Source organism: Nicotiana tomentosiformis, chromosome 3, assembly GCF_000390325.3.
Source record: "Nicotiana tomentosiformis chromosome 3, ASM39032v3, whole genome shotgun sequence".
Classification (NCBI taxonomy): Eukaryota; Viridiplantae; Streptophyta; class Magnoliopsida; order Solanales; family Solanaceae; genus Nicotiana; species Nicotiana tomentosiformis.
Genome location: NC_090814.1, coordinates 75,551,505 through 75,570,134, shown reverse-complemented (window position 1 = coordinate 75,570,134; position 18,630 = coordinate 75,551,505). Strand labels below are relative to the sequence as shown.

Here is an 18,630-nt window from a genome sequence, read left to right as displayed (position 1 = left end):
AATAGATATTGTTCAAGTATATAGAATATACTTAATAAAAACTAAAATTCATAAAAATTAATATTCTACAAGATCCAAAATAGATACCTAAATGCAAATGTATAATTATGTTTAAAACATCTACATTACTAAAATAAAGTTCAAACAGAGACTAGAGAGTGAAGGTAATCATCAGAAAGTGATGCATAAACCTCGTTAATACCAAAACATCTACAATACCAAAGTTCAAATAAAAAAAGTTAACTACTGAGAGACTGGGGAGTGAAGGTCATCATCAGAAAACGATACATGAACCTCGTTAATATTAGTAGTAGGAGGAGGAATTGGAGGTGACACAACTGATGGGTGATGGGTAAGATTATCTGGCATATGTGAGGGTGAAGAAATCAATCCTCTTACTCGATCAGCCAACACATGAAGCATGTGATCAGTCAGTACATGAACCATATGATCAGTCAAGGCAGGAATCAATCGCATCACTAACTCATCCAAATTCGCCATCGATGATGACTGAGCATTCAGAGGTGGTGTTGATAATGAAGCATCAGATCCAGAAGAGGCACGAAGATTAGGCCCATAGAAATATTTTGCTTGATATCCAAGACCATATATTCTTCTCTTCTTTTTCCCTCCCGCGGCTTGATAAAATGCTAGAGATTGATCAATATCAGATTGAGTTTGTGTTTGTTGTTGTAATATTTGTTGATAATTTTCCTGGTAATAGCATAATAGTTAGTGAAATTCATTAATGATAGCTGTTAAGTTCTTCATTCAATCAAAAGTTCGCTAAAATCATTTTTAGGACAGAAACAGGTGCAAAACAAGTAGTTTAAGTGGGACGTGAATGTCATATATAAAGTTAATAAAATTATTGGATTTGGACTTACAAGTACAATTCGTGATCGCTCACTAACAAAAGATTTTTCATCATGACCATGTGTATGGACGTGAAAATATAGCTCACTTGGTGTTGGATCTCGACCCTTTTCAATAGACTATACAAAAAATAAATAGCTTTATTTTCTTTGATAAGGTAAAACAGTTTATTAATGGAGGTACCAAGAAGGTATACAATAGTACATGAACAAGAAGAATAGCCCCTACAAAAAAAATCAGATTATATACTTACCAACATATCCAAGAAATCCAAATACTCAAAAGAATAACTCAAAAGTTGCAAGGAGATGCTAGGGATTTTTTAAATGCAAAAAGAACTGGACAATTGTTGATAGAAGGAGCTGACCACATAGAGCATTTGCTGTCACAAAGTGGTACTAATCAGCAGTGTTACTCTGCAACAGGCAGCTAGTGCATATGTAAATTGCGATGCATGAAATCCTAATGCTCAGGTGGAGACAAGAACTAATGCATTGGTTATTCCTACTGGCCAAAGTTTTATGAAAATATCAGAAAAAGATAACAGTAGTGGTAAGCAGCAAGTGTTGCACATACAACCTACTGAAGTTCAAAAACAGTCTGCTATGAGGAACAATGGTGTGGCTAATTCTAGGCAAAATCCTAAAGGGGCTATGACTGCAGCTGCTGCTGCTCTGTTAACTGGTGAAAATACGGCAGCATCACATGATAAGGGTCCGGTTTTTTATATAGAAGGGGCTATGACTGCAACTGCTGCTGCTCTGTTATTCTTACTCTATTGTACTTACAGTTACAACTTTGCATCTCATCACAAATAAATAAACAAGTCACAAGAACAATACCAAGCTGAAACATTGCTCAAACCACAAGAACAACAAGGGATCAACCTATTAAGAAAGCTGAAATATGTGTATTGAATTCTAATGATTATCCCTTACGAACAATATACTTACAAGTCTCTTGAGATGTCCCCCAATGGTGACAAAGCCGCCCGTGTGAGTCCCAATGGCGACAGCGGTCCCACCGCCGCAACAAATTTTTGCATTTATTTCTGATTTTTAATACACTTAGGATCTTTTCATAGTTTCATCCAATTGTCCCACACATTTTCTGGAACAAAATCCGGTTGAACTAAATCCCTTTCTTTTTTTATTTTGCAAATAAAATCACAGTACCTTCTTGCTGCCTTACTTACCCATAGGCGCTTCATTCTCAGTGTGATTGCAACGAACCTATTTAAGAAAAATCGTAAGACTTAGTTAAATTTTACAAGTTAATTTAAGTAAATTATTTTATAAAAGAAAATGATTGTTGGAGTCTTACATATCCCTTGAACTATTCAGCGAAATATGTTTGAAGGCTTTCATCTATTTGATCTTGAGATCGATTCAGGAGTTCTTCTTGCAAACGTTCCACATACATACTTCATTGCAATAAAATAAGTTAAAATATGAATTCATGATATATGGATACGTTTATCATATTAAGAAAGTATAACTTTCAAATATTACATCACAAATGGCTCAACCTCTTTACAATATAGTAGAATGTAAGTTTGGGCAGCCTTGAATTCGTCAAGAGATAAGTTTTTCTTTTTTGCTTCTCCCCATAGTCGACCTGAATGGGTGGATATTGATAAATTTCCTTCAAGATCTTTCCCAACACCACCATCATCATTACATGCCGCATTATGATTACGTGTCATAACATAAGGTTCAAAAATAATGAGAAAACAATTATGTTGACTCTGTCATCAAGCAAGCTTCGCAAATGGAACCTTCGACACTAGCTTTATTCCCAATAATTTTTAAGAGTTCCAAGGTACCTAAATGGATAAATGGATGGACCACTAAATTAGAAAACCCATGTGTAGCACAATTTTATAATTAGTACATAAATATTTTATATTTACCTCTCAAAAGGATACATCCATTGGTATTGTACAAATCCAGCAATCCTTGCTTCATATGGAAGGTGCACAGGTAAATATTCCATTGAGTTAAAGAACCCAGGGAGAAATATACGTTCTAACGTACACAAGATTTGTGGGATGTCTGCCTCTAATCTCTCCATTTCAGCAACTCGTAGAGTGGTCGAAGAAAGATCTTTAAAAAATAAATTTAATTTTGTAAGTGCTTGCCACACATTATTAGGAAGCAACTCACGAAAGGCAATAGGCATTAATCATTGCATGAACACATGGCAATCATGAATTTTCATTCCAAATACCCTATACTTGGTCGTGTCTAGACATCGACTCAAATTCAAAACAAACCCATCCGGAAACTTCAAACCTTTCAACCAATCAAACAAGATATCTGTTGCTGCCTTGTCTATTGTATATGCAGCTTTGGGATAGCTTCCACTTGCATCCTTTGCCAACTGAGGTCGATCACAGTAGTTTACCATATCTAGACGTGCTTTTGGATTGTCTTTGGTTTTGTCTTTAACATTAAAAATTGTGTTAAAAACATTATCAAAGACATTCTTTTCAATATGCATGATGACAAGATTATGTCGAATCATGTTGGAATTCTATTAAGGAAAATCCCAAAAGATACTTTTTTTTCCATCCACAAGTTTTACATATTCTCCGATTAACTTCTTCTACATCCAGCTCTGTCACTTTCCTTAGTCCCAACTCACTAATTTTGTTTAAAATTTCATCTCTAGTTATAAAGGTTGGTGGTAGCCTTTTGACAGTCTGACCTTTAAGAAAGTTTTTACGATCTCTCCTAAATGGATGATTTTGGTCAAGAAACATTCTATGACTGTCAAACCAAGATATTTTTCCACCATGATGTAATATAAAAGATTGTGCTTCCTCCATATAGTAAGGACATGCTAACTTCTTCGCGGTACTCCATCCTGATAACATAGAATATGCTAGAAAGTCACTGATTGTCCACATCAAAGTTGCCCTTAATTGAAAGTTTTGCTTTTTTGAGATGTCAAATGCTTCTACACCCTCATCCCACAACAAGGTTAGTTCTTTTATTAGAGGTGGTAGATAAACATCAATATTTTGCTTAGGATTGGTTGGTCCTGCAACAATGACAGTTATAAACATATAAGCCTCCTTCATACACATCCGTGGAGGTAAATTGTATGGAGTGACAATCACTGGCCACGAAGAATATTTCCTCCCAGATTGACCAAATGGTTGGAAACCATCAGTACATAATCCCAACCTTACATTCCTTGGTTCAGCTGCAAAAAAGGAATAAGTTTCATTAAAGTGCTTCCAAGCCTTAAAGTCTGATGGATGACGCTTTAGCCCCTCCTCTTCTACATGCTCATGATGCCATCTCATGTCAGCAGCTGTAGCATGGGATGCATATAATCTCCGCAATCTAGGAATCAAAGGAAAGTAATATATTTTCTTGTAAGGGACCAATTTCCTCTTACGAGAGCCGACACGACTTTTATATCTCTGGTAGCCACAAAATTTACAAGATGTGAGGTCCTCGTCCTCACCCCAATATAACATACATCCTGAATTACAACAATCAATCTTTTCAACGGGCAAACCCAAGCTACGCACTAGCTTCTTAGTCTGATAATAGTTATCAAGCACTATATTATCTTTAGGTAAAGCTCTTTAAATAGTTGCATCATTTGGTCATAACCCCTATGTGACAATGAATTCTCCATTTTAATGTTTAACATCCTAGAAACTACTGCAAGTTGAAAGAGAGAAGAACCAGGATACAATTCTGCATTGGCAGCCTGTAGCAAATCATAGAACTTCTGAGATTTAAGATTAGGCTCCTCCTCCATTGAAGGTTCATAAGGATGAGATGACTCAGGTTCAACATTACTATCAAATTGCGAACTCGAACCCTGGCTAATATTGGGCCCAACTATGTCAAGAATCATTCTTCGGTATGGATTCTCATATCCAAATTCTGGTTGAGCACCACCATTCAAATTACTACCTGAAGACAACTCATTAGTCAGGCATCTTTCTCCTTGATATATCCAAACAAAATAATTCTCAATAAATTCAAACTGCAAAAGGTGTAATCTAACGGTTTCAACATCCATGTATTTAATGTTGTAACATTTTTTTACAAGGACATCTTACATTGTCGCCACTCATGCGATTTCATTGAGAACATGCAAACTGGAGAAATTTATCCACACCCGATATGAAACAAGAATTAATACCTCCTCGTCCATCCAACCTCTCATACATCCAACCACACTCTACATTCTCCATTTTCCTATTTAATGTTGAAATATAAAAGACAAGCAAATGTTATTTTTTGGTAAGTAATAACACAAGAATAAAGTAAAGGGAAGATATACTTAACCTTACCAAACACCTAGTATTGCCTTTTTATGCACGAAGGAAAGAAACCAAATACATGGCAGCAAAAAAACTCAAGTAGTTACTTTTATTTTATAAGCCATAAATTGTTAAAGAAAAAGAACATCGCAGATACATCATGAAGCTCATGTAAGATTAAATATATCACAAACACATCAGAAAGCTAATGTACATCAGAATATCACAAATATATCCCTAGCAGTCACTATATATAAACAATCTCAAATACATCAGAACATCACAAATATATCAGAAAGCTAATGTAAGCTATGTGAATATTTTTAGACAATTGAAAATTATCTCGCACCCCTAGTAGTCACTATATGTAAGATTAACCATTTGTGAAAAAGCTAAAATTCTAAATAACATTCACATTTCATTTTAAGAAAGCGCTAATAAGAACAAGAAAAAGAAGGGAGAGAGAGAGAGAGAGCGAGAGAGATAGCGACAGTAAAATATATGTCAAACAAAATAAATTAAGATATATTTATGAGTTAATAGAAAGATACCAATACCTTAACTAATCCATCAGAAATCTTTGAGATTGTTTCGTTCCTTTTCCTGAAATGAAGCTGAGCAAATATAAATTTAGTCAGACACATGCAAAAAGACTACCATATAGATTTATTTTGCAATATGTAGAACCATAAAGGTACTAATAAATTTATTACAGAGATTATATTCATGTTTCTAGCTAGTTTCAGAAGACAAAATCATGTATTGATACAAAAAGCTACACAACTCATATGTCAAGAAAATAGGAAAAAAATGGCAGTCACGATCATGAAAAGGCTACGTATGAAGGCAAATATGTTGAGAAATATCAAGGTGATTTAAGGACTTTATTGGATAAAAAGAAGAAGGCTGTTGTGGTGTCGTTTACTGGTAATGGTGGTGATCGTGTGACTGAGAAGGTGAATATAGGAGGAACGGGCTGGCAATCATCAAAACTCAATATCACAATTGTTCCACCTGCTGAAGTTCGAGTGGAGCATGGGGTTTCTCAGAATGCACCAGCTGATCGGGTTGCTGTTTCAGGTGTTAAGGAAGCTGCTAAAAATGTGCCTAATGCAGCTGTAGTTCATATTGAAACTGGACAAATTATTGAAAAGAAAACAACTGCTGAAAATACTGTGCAGAGTAATACGGATCAACGAAAAACTTCTGATAAATCTAAAGCTCCTAGGGATATTCCTGCAGCTACTTCTTTGGCAAGGATTTACCAGGCTGTGGGCTCAGCTTTACAAAATCATACAAAGTTATTTATGATGGGTGATCAAGCTACTACATCTGCACGTGAAGTAATTGAAAAACCAGCAGTGTTTACACCTACTGCTATGCACAATGAAGGCCGAGGTCTTGTAAGAAAGGAGGAAAAAGCTGAACTTGGTTTTGATGCGTCAAGCAAAACTGGTACAACTCACATTGAGATAGCAGCTTCACAAAAATCAGATGTTAAGGCTTTGCAAAATTCAAATTGTAGTGACGGGGCAGAGGTGGGTCGATCACCAACTAAGAGTATGCACTTGGTGTGGCTCATGACCAAGCTGGAAATTTGATGCAACATTTTGAAGTTGCAACTGATGAATGTGATGAGCGGTGAATGCTACTAATGCTGCTTGGGCTGTATATCAATCAATTACACTTAAAAAGTGGATGTTGAAGCTGAGCAATCAGGAAACCATGGGATATAGAAGCAAATATGCAGGTTGGAAATCTGTTGCAACAAGAAAAGGAAATAAACTGGACACGAAAGTGTTCAAGTGGCTGCACATTCCAGTAGCATTTTGGCTAGGAATATTGTGCATTTACAACTAGCTTGAATGCCTATAAATTGAGCAACAATGAGGAGAAAAATATGGAGGAAGGATGGACTCCGGTAGCTTGCAAAAAGATTGTTGCAAGTCAAAAAACAGCTGGTCTAGATAAGGTGCAGCATGGTGATCAAACAGAAGGTGCAAAGGAGTTGTGTACTCTAAACTCTTATGAGGTTTTGCTGCATAATGAGCAGTGGAGGTTATGAATGACAAGATTGATGCTAAGAAGTTGGAACTGGTAGGTGGCAATACAGTCTCAACATCTGGACAAACCAGCTATACAGGCAGCATAAAAGAGCGGCAAAACTCCAAGACTACTAGTGCTAGAGTGAAGGAACATGTTACTGGGAAGATGCTGGAACTGGTTGATGTCAAAGCAGTCTTAAAAGCAGGACAAAACAACGTGAAAGTTCAGCAACAAAGTAGAGTTTTCTAGCACTTCACCTTGAAGAAATTGAAAACCACGCAGATCTCTAGACACCTAAATTAGATTTTAATCACCAAATATCACCAAAATTGGTATTAATCAAGAGTTCAACACAAAAGAAACTCCCAAATCAGATTTTAGCAATAATAAGTAGTAATAACAATACATATTTATGCACAAATGAGATATACCCAGAATATGTCAACCCCTACTTCAAATTTAACTTCACATACTAAAAAGAAGAAGGGGGAAGAGACGAAAGCTTGATTTATTTTACATCTACCAAAGCCCTAAAATTTTGACTATAGAAAAATTGCTAATAAACAGAGAAAGAAGCAGAGACATACCAGTATTTTAGAAAAGAGATGATCTAGTAGTGCATCTGGGAAGATTAATGAAAGATTAGAGGAGAAGAAGAAGAAGCAAAGGGGCTCGTTTCTTACTGTATTTTTCTGTGAGAAAGACCTTATTTTTTTGTCTTACAAAGGTAAAGATAGCAGCAACACTTATTTTCCCTAAATACCTAGCGACAAAATATTTTCGTAGAAACAAGGGTAAATGTACCCTCATTAATGAAAAAGATTAGCGACATACATGTTTCGTCGCTAAATCCGTTGCTAATATGTAATAAATTTTGTCATCAAATTTTCCTTGCTTATTTTGTTGCTAAAATGAGGGCGCCAATTTTTAACGCCAATTTTTAGCGACAGAGTTTTTATTTTGTTGCTACTTTGTCGCTAAATTAGTTACTAAGTCTTCTACTTACTTTTTCTACGACAGAATTCTATTTCCGTAGTTAATCTACCGCTACTTAGCGACGAAAAAATATTTGTCGCAAAAATCCGTCGCTAAATCGAGTTTTTTTTGTAGTGTAAAAATGTTTTTAACACTAGTTCAAACTCAATTTGATTACAAGGTTAAGTGTCTCAGGTCTGACAATGGTACCGAGTTCTTCAATGAGCAGGTCAACAGTTTCTTAGTTCAACATGAACTTATTCATCAGATTTCCTGTGTATATACACCTCAACAGAATGGTAAGGTTGAAAGAAAACACAGGTCCATCCTTAATATGGCAAGAGCCTTGAGGTTTCAAGCCTTTGTTCCACTACAGTTCTGGGGTGGGTATGTTTATACAATAGTCTATCTTCTGAATAGACTGCCTACAGTCTTGTTGAAGGGAGCCTCTCCCTTTGAGAAGCTCTATAACAAGGTTCCTTCTCTTCAGCACTTGAGGATCTTTGGTAGCCTGTGCTATGCCACCTTAGCTAGAAAAGCAGACAAATTCATTCCCGGGGCCATTCCTGCTGTACATTTAGGCTACTCCTCTGTGCAAAAATGATACATCTTGTATGATCTTCACTCTAAACAGTTCTTTGTAAGCAGGGACACTGTCTTCAAATAAGATGTCTTTCTGTAATGACCCAACCGGTCGTTTTAAGCATTTGCACTTCGCTCGGTAGTTTACGGGCATGAGTAGCTCCGTATGATGTATTATAACTTATGTGAATCGTCGGTTTTGATTTTTTAGGTTATTCGGAATCGAATTGGAAGAATGAATTTTATTGTTGAAACTTTAAAGTGGGAGAGTTGACCAAGATTGACTTTTTTATAAATTTGAACCCAGAACGGAGTTTTGATGGTTTCGGTATGTCCGTTGGGTGATTTTGGACTTAGGAGCGCGTCTGGATTATGAATTGGAGGTCCGTAGTGGAATTTGGCTTGAAATGACAAAAATTAGATTTTTGGAAAGTTTGACCGGGAGTGGACTTTTTGATATCGAATTTAGATTTTGATTCTGGGAATTAGAATAGCTTCGTTATGTCATTTGGGACTTGTGTGCAAAGTTTGACGTCAATCAGACGTGATTTGAATGGTTTCGGCATCGGTTGTGGAAGTTTGAAGTTCAAAGTTTATAGATTTTGATTTGAGGTGTGATTCATCGTTTTGAGGTTTTAATGTGTGTTTTGAGGCCTCGAGCAGGTCCGTGTTATATTATTGGACTTGTTGTTATATTCGGATGGGGTCCCGAGTGGCTCGGATGAGTTTCGGACGAGGTTCGGATCACTTTCGTTGCATAGTGCATTGCTGAAGGCTGTTGGTTCTGGTGTGATCGCACCTGCAGCTGGTTTTGTGAAGGTGCGATGGTCGCAGAAGCGACGGAGGAGTCGCAGGAGCGTGAAGGGGAGATGGGCGTGAGGATCGTAGGTGCGGGTGCTTGGACGCACCTGCGCAACCGCAGATGCGGTTCAAGTACACAGAAGCGCGATCGCAGAAGTGACTTTAAGACCGCAGGTGCGAGGGATTTGCTGGATCAGTTGTTTTCGCAGAAGCGAAGTTTTACCGCAAAAGCGGTGGTCGCAGATGCGACAAATTGTCCGCAAATGCGGAATCGCTGGGCAGAAGCTATATTATCGAGAGTTTTTGTTCTTTCTTCATTTTGGGAGCTATGGAGCTCGGATTGAGGCGATTCTTGAAGCAACTTTCAACATATGAATTGGGGTAAGTGTTCTCTACTCGGTTTTAGTTATATTTCCTTAATCCATCTTTGTTTTTGGTAATTGAATCGTGAATTTTAAAGAGGAAATTGGGGGTTTTGGCCTAAAGTTTCATAATGTGAATATTTGAGTTTTGAATATTGAATTGAAGTCGGATTTGAGTGAAACTAGTATGGTTGGACTCGTAATTGAATGGGTTGTTAGATTTTGTAAATTTTTTTGGGTTCCGAGGTACGGGCCCGGGTTGGGATTTTGGCCGGTTTTGGGCTTTTAATTCAAGATTTGATCTTTTTCGATCGGGATTGGTTCCTTTAGCATTGTTTGATGTACTTGAGTTGTTTTTGGTTAGTTTCGGGCTATTCGGAGGTCGGAACGCGCGAGATGGCATCTTTGAAGCATCGTTTGGCTTGCTCGACATTGGTATTGGCTTGCTCGAGGTAAGTAACTCTTCTAATCTTGGAGCTGAGAGTATGAACCATAAATATACGTGTTATGTGTTTGGTTTTAAGGTGACGCACATGCTAGGTGACGGGTGTGTGGGCGTGCACCGTGTGAACTGTGATTTTCGCTATTTCTTTGGTATTGTGTAGTTACCTGAACTTGTCTGAAATCATGAAATCTATACATACTAGAGTTATCGAGCTGTGATTATTTTAGAAACCATGTCTAGGCTTCATGCTTATCCTGTTGCGACCCACTGAGGTCATTTCTGTTGTTTAGTAATCTTCTTTTATTGCATTACATATCCAGTCATACGCATTCACATGCATATCATATCTCAGTCTTTGTTGTTATTTATTGATGCATCATATCATTATTTTTGGGTTGGTATCATGACATTGTGAGCCCGAGAGACTGGAGAGATTGATGACTGAGTGAGGCCGAGGGACTAAATGTGAGGATGATTATGGAATCGGGCTGCACGCCGCAGCGGGTCAGATTGGCTTACTTAGCGGGTTGGGTTAGGTGCTATCACGACTAGTGGATTTGGGGTCGTGACACTTTCCCTTCAAGCATGTTATATCCAGTTCCTCTCCTTTATTTCCTAATTTGGATCTTTCAGAAGCTGTTTGCTCTTCTCTCAATTGCGTCCCTACTCCTGGGAACACTACAAATGAGTCACCTTCTTCTGTTTCTAACGAGCATGTTGGACCTAGTCAACCTGTTCCTGATCACCATCTGCAGTCCAGTTCCTCCAATACTGTTGATCCACCTCCTATTAGGAAATCATCTAGGACTTCTGTTCCTCATATATGGTTGAAGGATTATGTTGTACCTTCCAAAAGAGCAACATGTAATTACTCTATTTCCAGTAAGTTTTCTATGATAAGTTGTCCCCTTCTTATCAGGCTTGTCTTGCTGCTTACTCAGCTGTGTCTGAGCCTACTTCTTATGCTAAGGCAATACTGATCCTAAGTGGATAGAAGCCATACAGGCTGAGATTGCTACTCTTGAGGAGAATTAGACCTGGTCCATTGTGGACCTGCCTCCTGGAAAGGATCCTATTAGTTGCAAGTGGGTATTCAAGGTTAAATATAAGTCTACTGGGGAGGTAGAGAGGTATAAGGCTCGACTGGTTGCTAAGGGGTATAGTCAGCTTGAAGGTTTTGGATTACAAAGAGATTTTCTCTCCTGTGGCCAAAATGGTCACAGTAAGGTCTGTAGTGGCTTTGGCTGCAGAATCTGGCTGGTTTATCTTCCAAATGGATGTGCACAATGCCTTTCTTCAAGGAGATCTCCTTGAAGAGGTCTATATGCAGATCCCAGATGGCTTTGCCAGCGAGGGGGAGTGTCATCATCAGAAGGTATGTAGACTGCATAAGTCCTTGTGACTCAATCAGGCTCCTAGACAGTGGAACCTGAAGCTGACTTCTGCTTTGAAAGATATAGGATTTGTACAGTCTCATTATGATTACTCTCTTTTCATACAAAGGGTAGATGGTGATCTCATAGTAATTCTAGTATATATTGATGATCTTATGGTTACTGGGAATAACTTGGAGCTTATTCATCAGGTAAGGAAAAATTTGCAAGCTAAGTTCAAAATAAAGGACTTGGGAGAATTAGAATTCTTTCTGGGAATTGAGTTCTCCAGATCTAAAGAAGGAGTCCTTATGAACCAAAAGAAATATGCTCTTGAGTTAGTGTCTGAGCTGGGATTTGCTGGTGGAAAGCCTGTTACTACACCTCTTGAGTTCAATCACAAACTCACCTTAGTAGCATTTGACAAATTCATGAACAGAGGAGAAGCCGCTACAAATGCACAACTTGAGGATCCATGTAGCTATTAGAGGTTGGTAGGCAGATAGCTATACTTGACAATGACAAGGCCAGATATTGCCTTTGTTGTTCAAGTACTTAGCTAGCACATGCATGCTCCCAAGCAGTCACATATGGAAGCAGCTACACAAGTGGTCAAGTATGTCAAGGGGACTGTAGGACAGGGATTGTTTATGCCAGCAAAAGAAAATAAGAAACTAGTTGCCTACTGTGATTCAGATTGGGGCTCATGTGTGGAGACAAGGAAGTCTATCACTGGCTATATAGTTAAGTTTGGTGGAGCTTTAATCTCTTGGAAATCCAAGAAACAAAGCACAATTTCTAGGAGTTCTGCTGAAAAAGACTTCAGAAGCATGGCAGCTACTGTTGCTGAAGTCACTTGGCTAGTTGGTTTGTTTGGAGAGCTAGGAGTTACAATGAACACTTATGTATAGCTGTTCTATGATAGCAAAGCTGCTATACAGATTGCAGCACACCCCATATTTCATGAGAGGACAAAACACTTTGACATTGATTGTCACTTTATAAAAGAAAAAATTCAGGGTGGTCAAATTCAGACTCAACATATTGGGACTAAGGAACAACATGCAGATATACTTACCAAGAGTCTATGCAAGCCTCAACATGAGTATTTGATTAGAAAGATGGGAGTGAAGAACTTCTTCCATCCCTCAACTTGAGGGGGAGTGTTGAGAAGTATATACATTGTAGAGTTAGTTTGACTGTTAGAAGTTAGTTAGTGGGTTAGTTGTCACGACCCAAACCGAAGAGCCGCGACGGGCACCCGATACCTTACTCAACCGAGTACCAACGTAACGCATCTTTCGTATCATACTATCATAGGTAATTGAGACAGAGAGGCTTTCGTGAGATAAGTAGAATAAAACATGACGCAATACTCAATATAGGGTGACCCAACTTTATATACTGACTTATACATATGACGTACTGACCTATAAGGCCATACCAGTATCCGTATACATGGCATCTGTCTATAAGCCTCTAAGAGTACATAAATATCATAAAGGTCGGGGCAGAGCCCCGCCATACCAAACAATACATATTCAAATCATACTGACCAAATAGGCAATTCCGGAGCAAGTGGAGTGCACAAACACCTTCTGCTGAGCTGATAGCCTACTAGGAGAACTCTCAACCTGTCTATCGGGACCTGCGGGCATAAAACGCAGCATCCCCAGGAAAAAGGGATGTCAGTACAAATAAAGTAGCGAGTATGTAAGGCATGACAGTAGTATATAAAAGACATAAAAGAAACATGGAGTAAAGAACTCAACCTGAAATTCTGGATAGCTCTGAGAATCATGGAAATTTATAATGTCATTCATGTACGTATAAATTCCATACCATGCATAGGTATATGCGTACATAACATCATCAAGCCTCTGAGGGCATCCCATCATATCATCTCAGCCACTGTGGGCAAAATTATCAACGTATACCAGCTAATCAGGTGGTGGTGCGTATATAACGCCTTAACCTTTTCCCATATCCCTTATACATATAATATACGCGTATATAACGCCTTCTGGTTATGGGTCAATGTACATGTATAAATGCATGAAATGCATAAGAAATACGTTAATAAGATTTCTCGAATATCATAAAATCAATATGCCTTTCGGACAAACTTTATCAAATAATTATTTTTTTGAGACCCATGAACATATGATATAATAATAATTCACATGGGGAATAAATAATATAGACATACCTAGTATTTCTATGAAAAGAGTCATTTATGAAAGTTGCGTATTTTGCTCGTTTCGTTTGTATCATTTGGATCATGCCAAAAAGAAAGAAGGGATAGCCTTAACATACCTTAACTCCTTTGAGTCCTTAATACCTTCCAAGAAATTCTTCAAACAACTCAATTCAATCTACCACATCATAAGGAGATTCAGAATTAGTGCTGAGTAAAGGCTAAGTCCTCAACTTAAACTAGTAGCTCGTTTACGTAAATTTAGGCAATCTCCCCTGTAACTAGGCCCTCCTCCAATATAACTAGGCCTTCCTCCAATACCATATACCAACAACAACAAGAACACAACAATAACAAAATGTAAGCATCATTTTCCAAACTTATCTCCATCACAATATATCACAAAACAGCCCACACACCTTAATCACTTCATACATAAAACGACAACCAAAGTAGTGTCAAACAACTTAAAAACATGTAACGACGAACGACCAGCCCACCATTTCGTCATTATGTGGTGTTTATCCACACCATTTGTCCTCAAAAAATCCATTAAATAGTAAAAAAATATACAGCCCAAAGGCAACACGAAACAGCCCACAAAACAGTCCACCACGAGTCAAATAACTCGAACTCACGGCTTCCGATTACCGTCTCGTGAGTTCTAACTATTAGGAAACGAATTTATGAACCTTCCTTGATATTTAAGCACTTAAATACAGAAATTAGGAATTTTATTCACTATTAAATATATTCCAAAACTCAAACTACAAAGAAAAAGAGAGGCGATATAGCGATACTTACGTCGCAGGGATCGTTCTGATGTTATCGCTTCTCGATTTCGAACCCGGGATATTAGTATTATTTGAAGAACTATTAGAGAACTCAAGGACCATTTTTATGGAGTTCTCTGGTCAGATTATGTGTAAAAATAAAGAGAGAGAGAGAGACGAGTTAAAGCAATATAACAACGTTTGAAAAGTCAAAAGGTGCTAGCTTGGCACCCTCTGATTCGCCCATCTTCCGACACTTATATATTTTTATCCGAATATCGTATGAATGAACGGTTAAGAGCGTTGGAAACTAAATTCCAAGACCTTCAATTTGGTATATAATATATCCCAAAAAGACCTCATATAGCATACGGAATGTATTTCTCAAAAAGATCTGTTACAGGAGAAATTCTTAGTTGGTTTTTTCGCAACTTTAATCCGATTTTTCCCAAACTTTATATGTTTTATCCAAACATAATATATAGTCATATTATGACTTTAAAATCATTTAAATCATTATTAATATTTCTCATATTTATTACGTCACATTGGGACGTACATGGTGTAACAATCTTCCCCCCATTATAAACATTCGTCTTTGAATGTTAAACTCCCAGAAATCTATAGAAATTTTGGCAGAGTCTCCTCTGTAACGTTACTACTACCAACTTGTCACACAAAAAACCCAAATATAAAGCCACACAAGGCCACAATCATCAATAACACCAATGGCCTCACACGACCAATAACAATAACTAACATAAGGATCAAGCACCATATACGTACCTAAAGGCTGTGATGTCTCAGTATGATCCTTCTCCTGAAGTGGAAACAAGTGAGGGTACCTAGTCTTCATTTCTTCTTCAGCTTCCCAAGTCATCTCCTCCACATTATTGTTAATCTAAAGTACTTTAATCGAAGCTACATCCTTAGTTCTTAATCTCCGAACTTGTCTATCTAGTATAGCAATGGGAGCTTCCTCATATGATAGCTGCTCTGTAACCTGAACATCGTCAACTGGAATGACTTTAGAGGGATCTCCAATACACCTACCGAGCATAGACACATGAAATACTGGATGTACAGACTCCAATTTGGAAGGCAAGTCTAACTCATATGCTACTTGGCCTACTCTACGCATAATCTTATAAGGTCCAATGTACCAAGGGCTAAGCTTTCCTTTATTATCGAATCTCATAACGCCTTTCATCGGTGATACCTTTAGGAGTACCCAGTCATCTACCTGAAACTCCAAGTCTCGTTGTCGATTATCTGCATAGGACTTCTGACAAATCTGAGTTGTTAATAGCCTTTCTCGTATAAGCTTAATCTTCTCACCTTCCTTTTGTACCAAATCTGGTCCTGCTAACTTAGTTTCCCCAATATCGAACTATCCTATAGGAGACCTACACTTTGGTCCGTATTCCGTAAAGAGCTTCGTATGGAGCCATCTGAATGGTGGAATGATAACTATTATTATATGCAAAATCAATAGGTGGAAGATGACCATCCCAATTAACCCTGGAGTCCATCACACAAGCCCGTAGCATATCCTCCAGTGTCTGAATAGTACGTTCAGCCTGACCATCTGTCTGGGAATAAAATGTTGTACTAATACTTACTTGAGTCCCCAATCCTTTTTGGAAGGACCTCCAGAAATTAGCTGTAAACTGAGCACCTCTATTTGAGATAATAGATATAGGGACACCATGAAGTCGAATTATCTCCTTAATGTAAAGCCTTGCATAATCCTCTGCTGAGTAAGTAGTCCTGACAAACAGAAAATGGGCTGCTTTTGTAAGTCTATCGATAATAACCCATATAGCATTGAACTTACGTTGGGTACAAGGTAAGCCTATGATGAAATCCATATTAATCACTTCTCATTTCCAAGTCGAAATATCTATAGCCTATAATAATCCACCGGGTTTCTGATGCTCAATCTTAACCTGCTGACAATTAGGGCACTAAGCAACAAACTCTGCTATATCCTTCTTCATTCTGTCCCACCAGTATATTCCCCTGATATCATGATACATCTTCGTCGCTCCTGGATGAATAGAATAACGAGAATAGTGAGCTTCTCCCATAACCTGCTGGCGCAACCCTGGCACATTAGAAACACATAATCGACCTCGATATCTGAGGACTCCACTCCTGTAATCTCAAATGGTGTATTCTCCTTTTGAGGGGACGTATCTTTGTAATGAGCTAGCACAAGATCCTCATACTGGCGTTCCTTCACTTCAGTTACTAAAGATGATGTTGTCGTGCCCTGAATAGTAACTCTAGTATCACCTGAGTCCATTAATCGAACTCCAAAACTAGCTAGCTGATGAATCTCATGGGTTATCCCACACTTCTCTGGCTGTAAATATGACAGGCTACCCTTAGATCTATGGCTGAGGGAATCGGCTACTACATTCGCCTTCCTCGCATGGTATAAAATATCAACGTCATAGTCTTTCAATAGCTCCAACCATCTCCTTTGGCGTAAATTCAATTCTTTTTGATTAAAGCTATATTGAAGGCGCTTATGATCCGTATAGATATCAACATGAATGCCATATAAATAGTGGCTCTACATCTTTAGTGCATGAATCACCGCGGCTAACTCTAAATCGTGGGTCGGATAATTCTTCTCGTGCTTTCTTAATTGTCTTTAAATATAAGCAATTAATTTTCATGGATGTTCTGCCACTTGTTGCATGAATACATGGTTTATCTCATTGCCCACAAATACTGGAATTTTCTGTAACTCATATGATCTCAAATATCATCTTTTGATTTTTATTTTTCCGTTCATTAGCCACGATAGGTGCCACTTTCTTATGGAGTGCATACAATATTGTTGTGAGACTGTTGTTACAAGACCATTTCTTCCTTATGCCACTATGCTTAAGTTGAAGCCTTATTCCTTATTCCCTCAGCTAGTCTTTCTTTGTAGTACTTAAGAGAGACCCTTTGACTCCTGTAAAGCTGCGAGCTTATTACATCGTATACCCAAAAGAATTTTTGACGTTCTTACTCTCATATAATTATCCTTAATTACTTACCTCCACGCTCTTGTGTTCGTAAGGTTGATTCTGAACTGAAATTTTTGACTGTCTTCTCAATGGCACCATTTTTTTTTTATTTTCGTAACACCTATACGTTACCTTTAACAACCCCAACTCCTATCTGAATATTTCTCAAGGATTACGATGCCATCATATTTGCGAAACTGAATTCCCTATGTTAGGTTTCGCTATGTTCATCTTGCATAACTTGCTGATTTGTCGGTACCCTATTGTTTAGCCATGGCTAGGCTCTTCCTGAATCAACTACTAACTATACGTTAGTCCATTATCATATCTATATTCTGCGTAATCTCTCGTGGGTTATATCCTTTGTCTTAACTTACCCCGCACACTGGCTCCTTATGTATCCAATGTTCATTTGCACTTATTTATCAATAACATCTAGTGATGGAACCCTTACTGCCTCTCCCCATCGTCATGCTTACATAATGTTCTGGAGTCGTATCATATCCGTAGGATCTGAATAAATGCAATCTCATTCCTTTCGCCTTTCTACCACCTTTTTCCTTTACTATTCCATAGTTACCTTAACCACATAACTCCGACTTAATACCATATCACACCATCTTCCCCCCTTTAGGGGGAGTACTAACATTTATTACTATGAAGATTTACCTATAAATGTTTCACCTCTTCATATTTAGCGTCTTTTCACATCTTCACGGACTCTTACTTTCCTTGCGTTAACCCTTTTGTACCAGGGATACTTTAATTTCTTACACACAAAGGTGACACCTAGTGTAACTCGCACACTTAGTCCCTTAAGCTTAACTCTGCTCACATCGCTTGTTTTAGGGAAACGTCTTCCTGAATGACCTTTAAAAGTTAT

At 38.0% G+C, this 18,630-nt stretch overlaps 2 protein-coding genes across 12 annotated transcripts; one reads left to right on the top strand and one right to left on the bottom strand.

The window, feature by feature from the left end:
* Positions 1-84: 84 nt before the first annotated feature.
* On the bottom strand, positions 85-8,008 carry LOC117281448 (uncharacterized). 11 transcript variants are annotated; one of them, XR_011414778.1, is made up of 9 exons: positions 7,801-8,005; positions 5,725-5,781; positions 4,964-5,102; positions 2,789-4,814; positions 2,405-2,701; positions 2,200-2,299; positions 1,130-2,108; positions 888-995; positions 85-714 (listed from the first exon to the last, which is right to left on the bottom strand). XR_011414778.1 is itself a non-coding variant. In XM_070197147.1 (9 exons), the coding sequence occupies exons 7-9, from the start codon at positions 1,133-1,135 to the stop codon at positions 244-246; spliced, it is 585 nt and encodes a 194-aa protein (XP_070053248.1). In that variant the 5' UTR covers positions 1,136-2,108; positions 2,200-2,299; positions 2,405-2,701; positions 2,789-4,814; positions 4,964-5,102; positions 5,725-5,781; positions 7,801-8,008; the 3' UTR covers positions 85-243. The 11 variants fall into 11 exon arrangements, 2 of the variants coding, with proteins under 2 accessions (XP_070053248.1, XP_070053249.1); XR_011414779.1 differs by having other exon boundaries at positions 1,830-2,108; XM_070197147.1 differs by having other exon boundaries at positions 7,801-8,008.
* Positions 8,009-12,341: 4,333 nt separating this feature from the next.
* On the top strand, positions 12,342-12,662 carry LOC138908032 (uncharacterized mitochondrial protein AtMg00810-like). The gene has a single exon (XM_070198662.1). It carries the CDS (start codon positions 12,342-12,344, stop codon positions 12,660-12,662), a length of 321 nt encoding a protein of 106 aa, XP_070054763.1.
* The last annotated feature ends 5,968 nt before the right edge of the window (positions 12,663-18,630 follow it).

Bases quoted from the DNA above. Each gene is read 5' to 3' on its own strand.
- LOC117281448 (XM_070197147.1), bottom strand. The intron at 715-887 runs GTAAGTCCAAAT...TGCTATTACCAG, and splicing joins AGCGATCACGAATTGTACTT to GAAAATTATCAACAAATATT.
- LOC138908032 (XM_070198662.1), top strand. From the start codon at position 12,342: ATGGAAGCAGCTACACAAGTGGTCAAGTATGTCAAGGGGACTGTAGGA.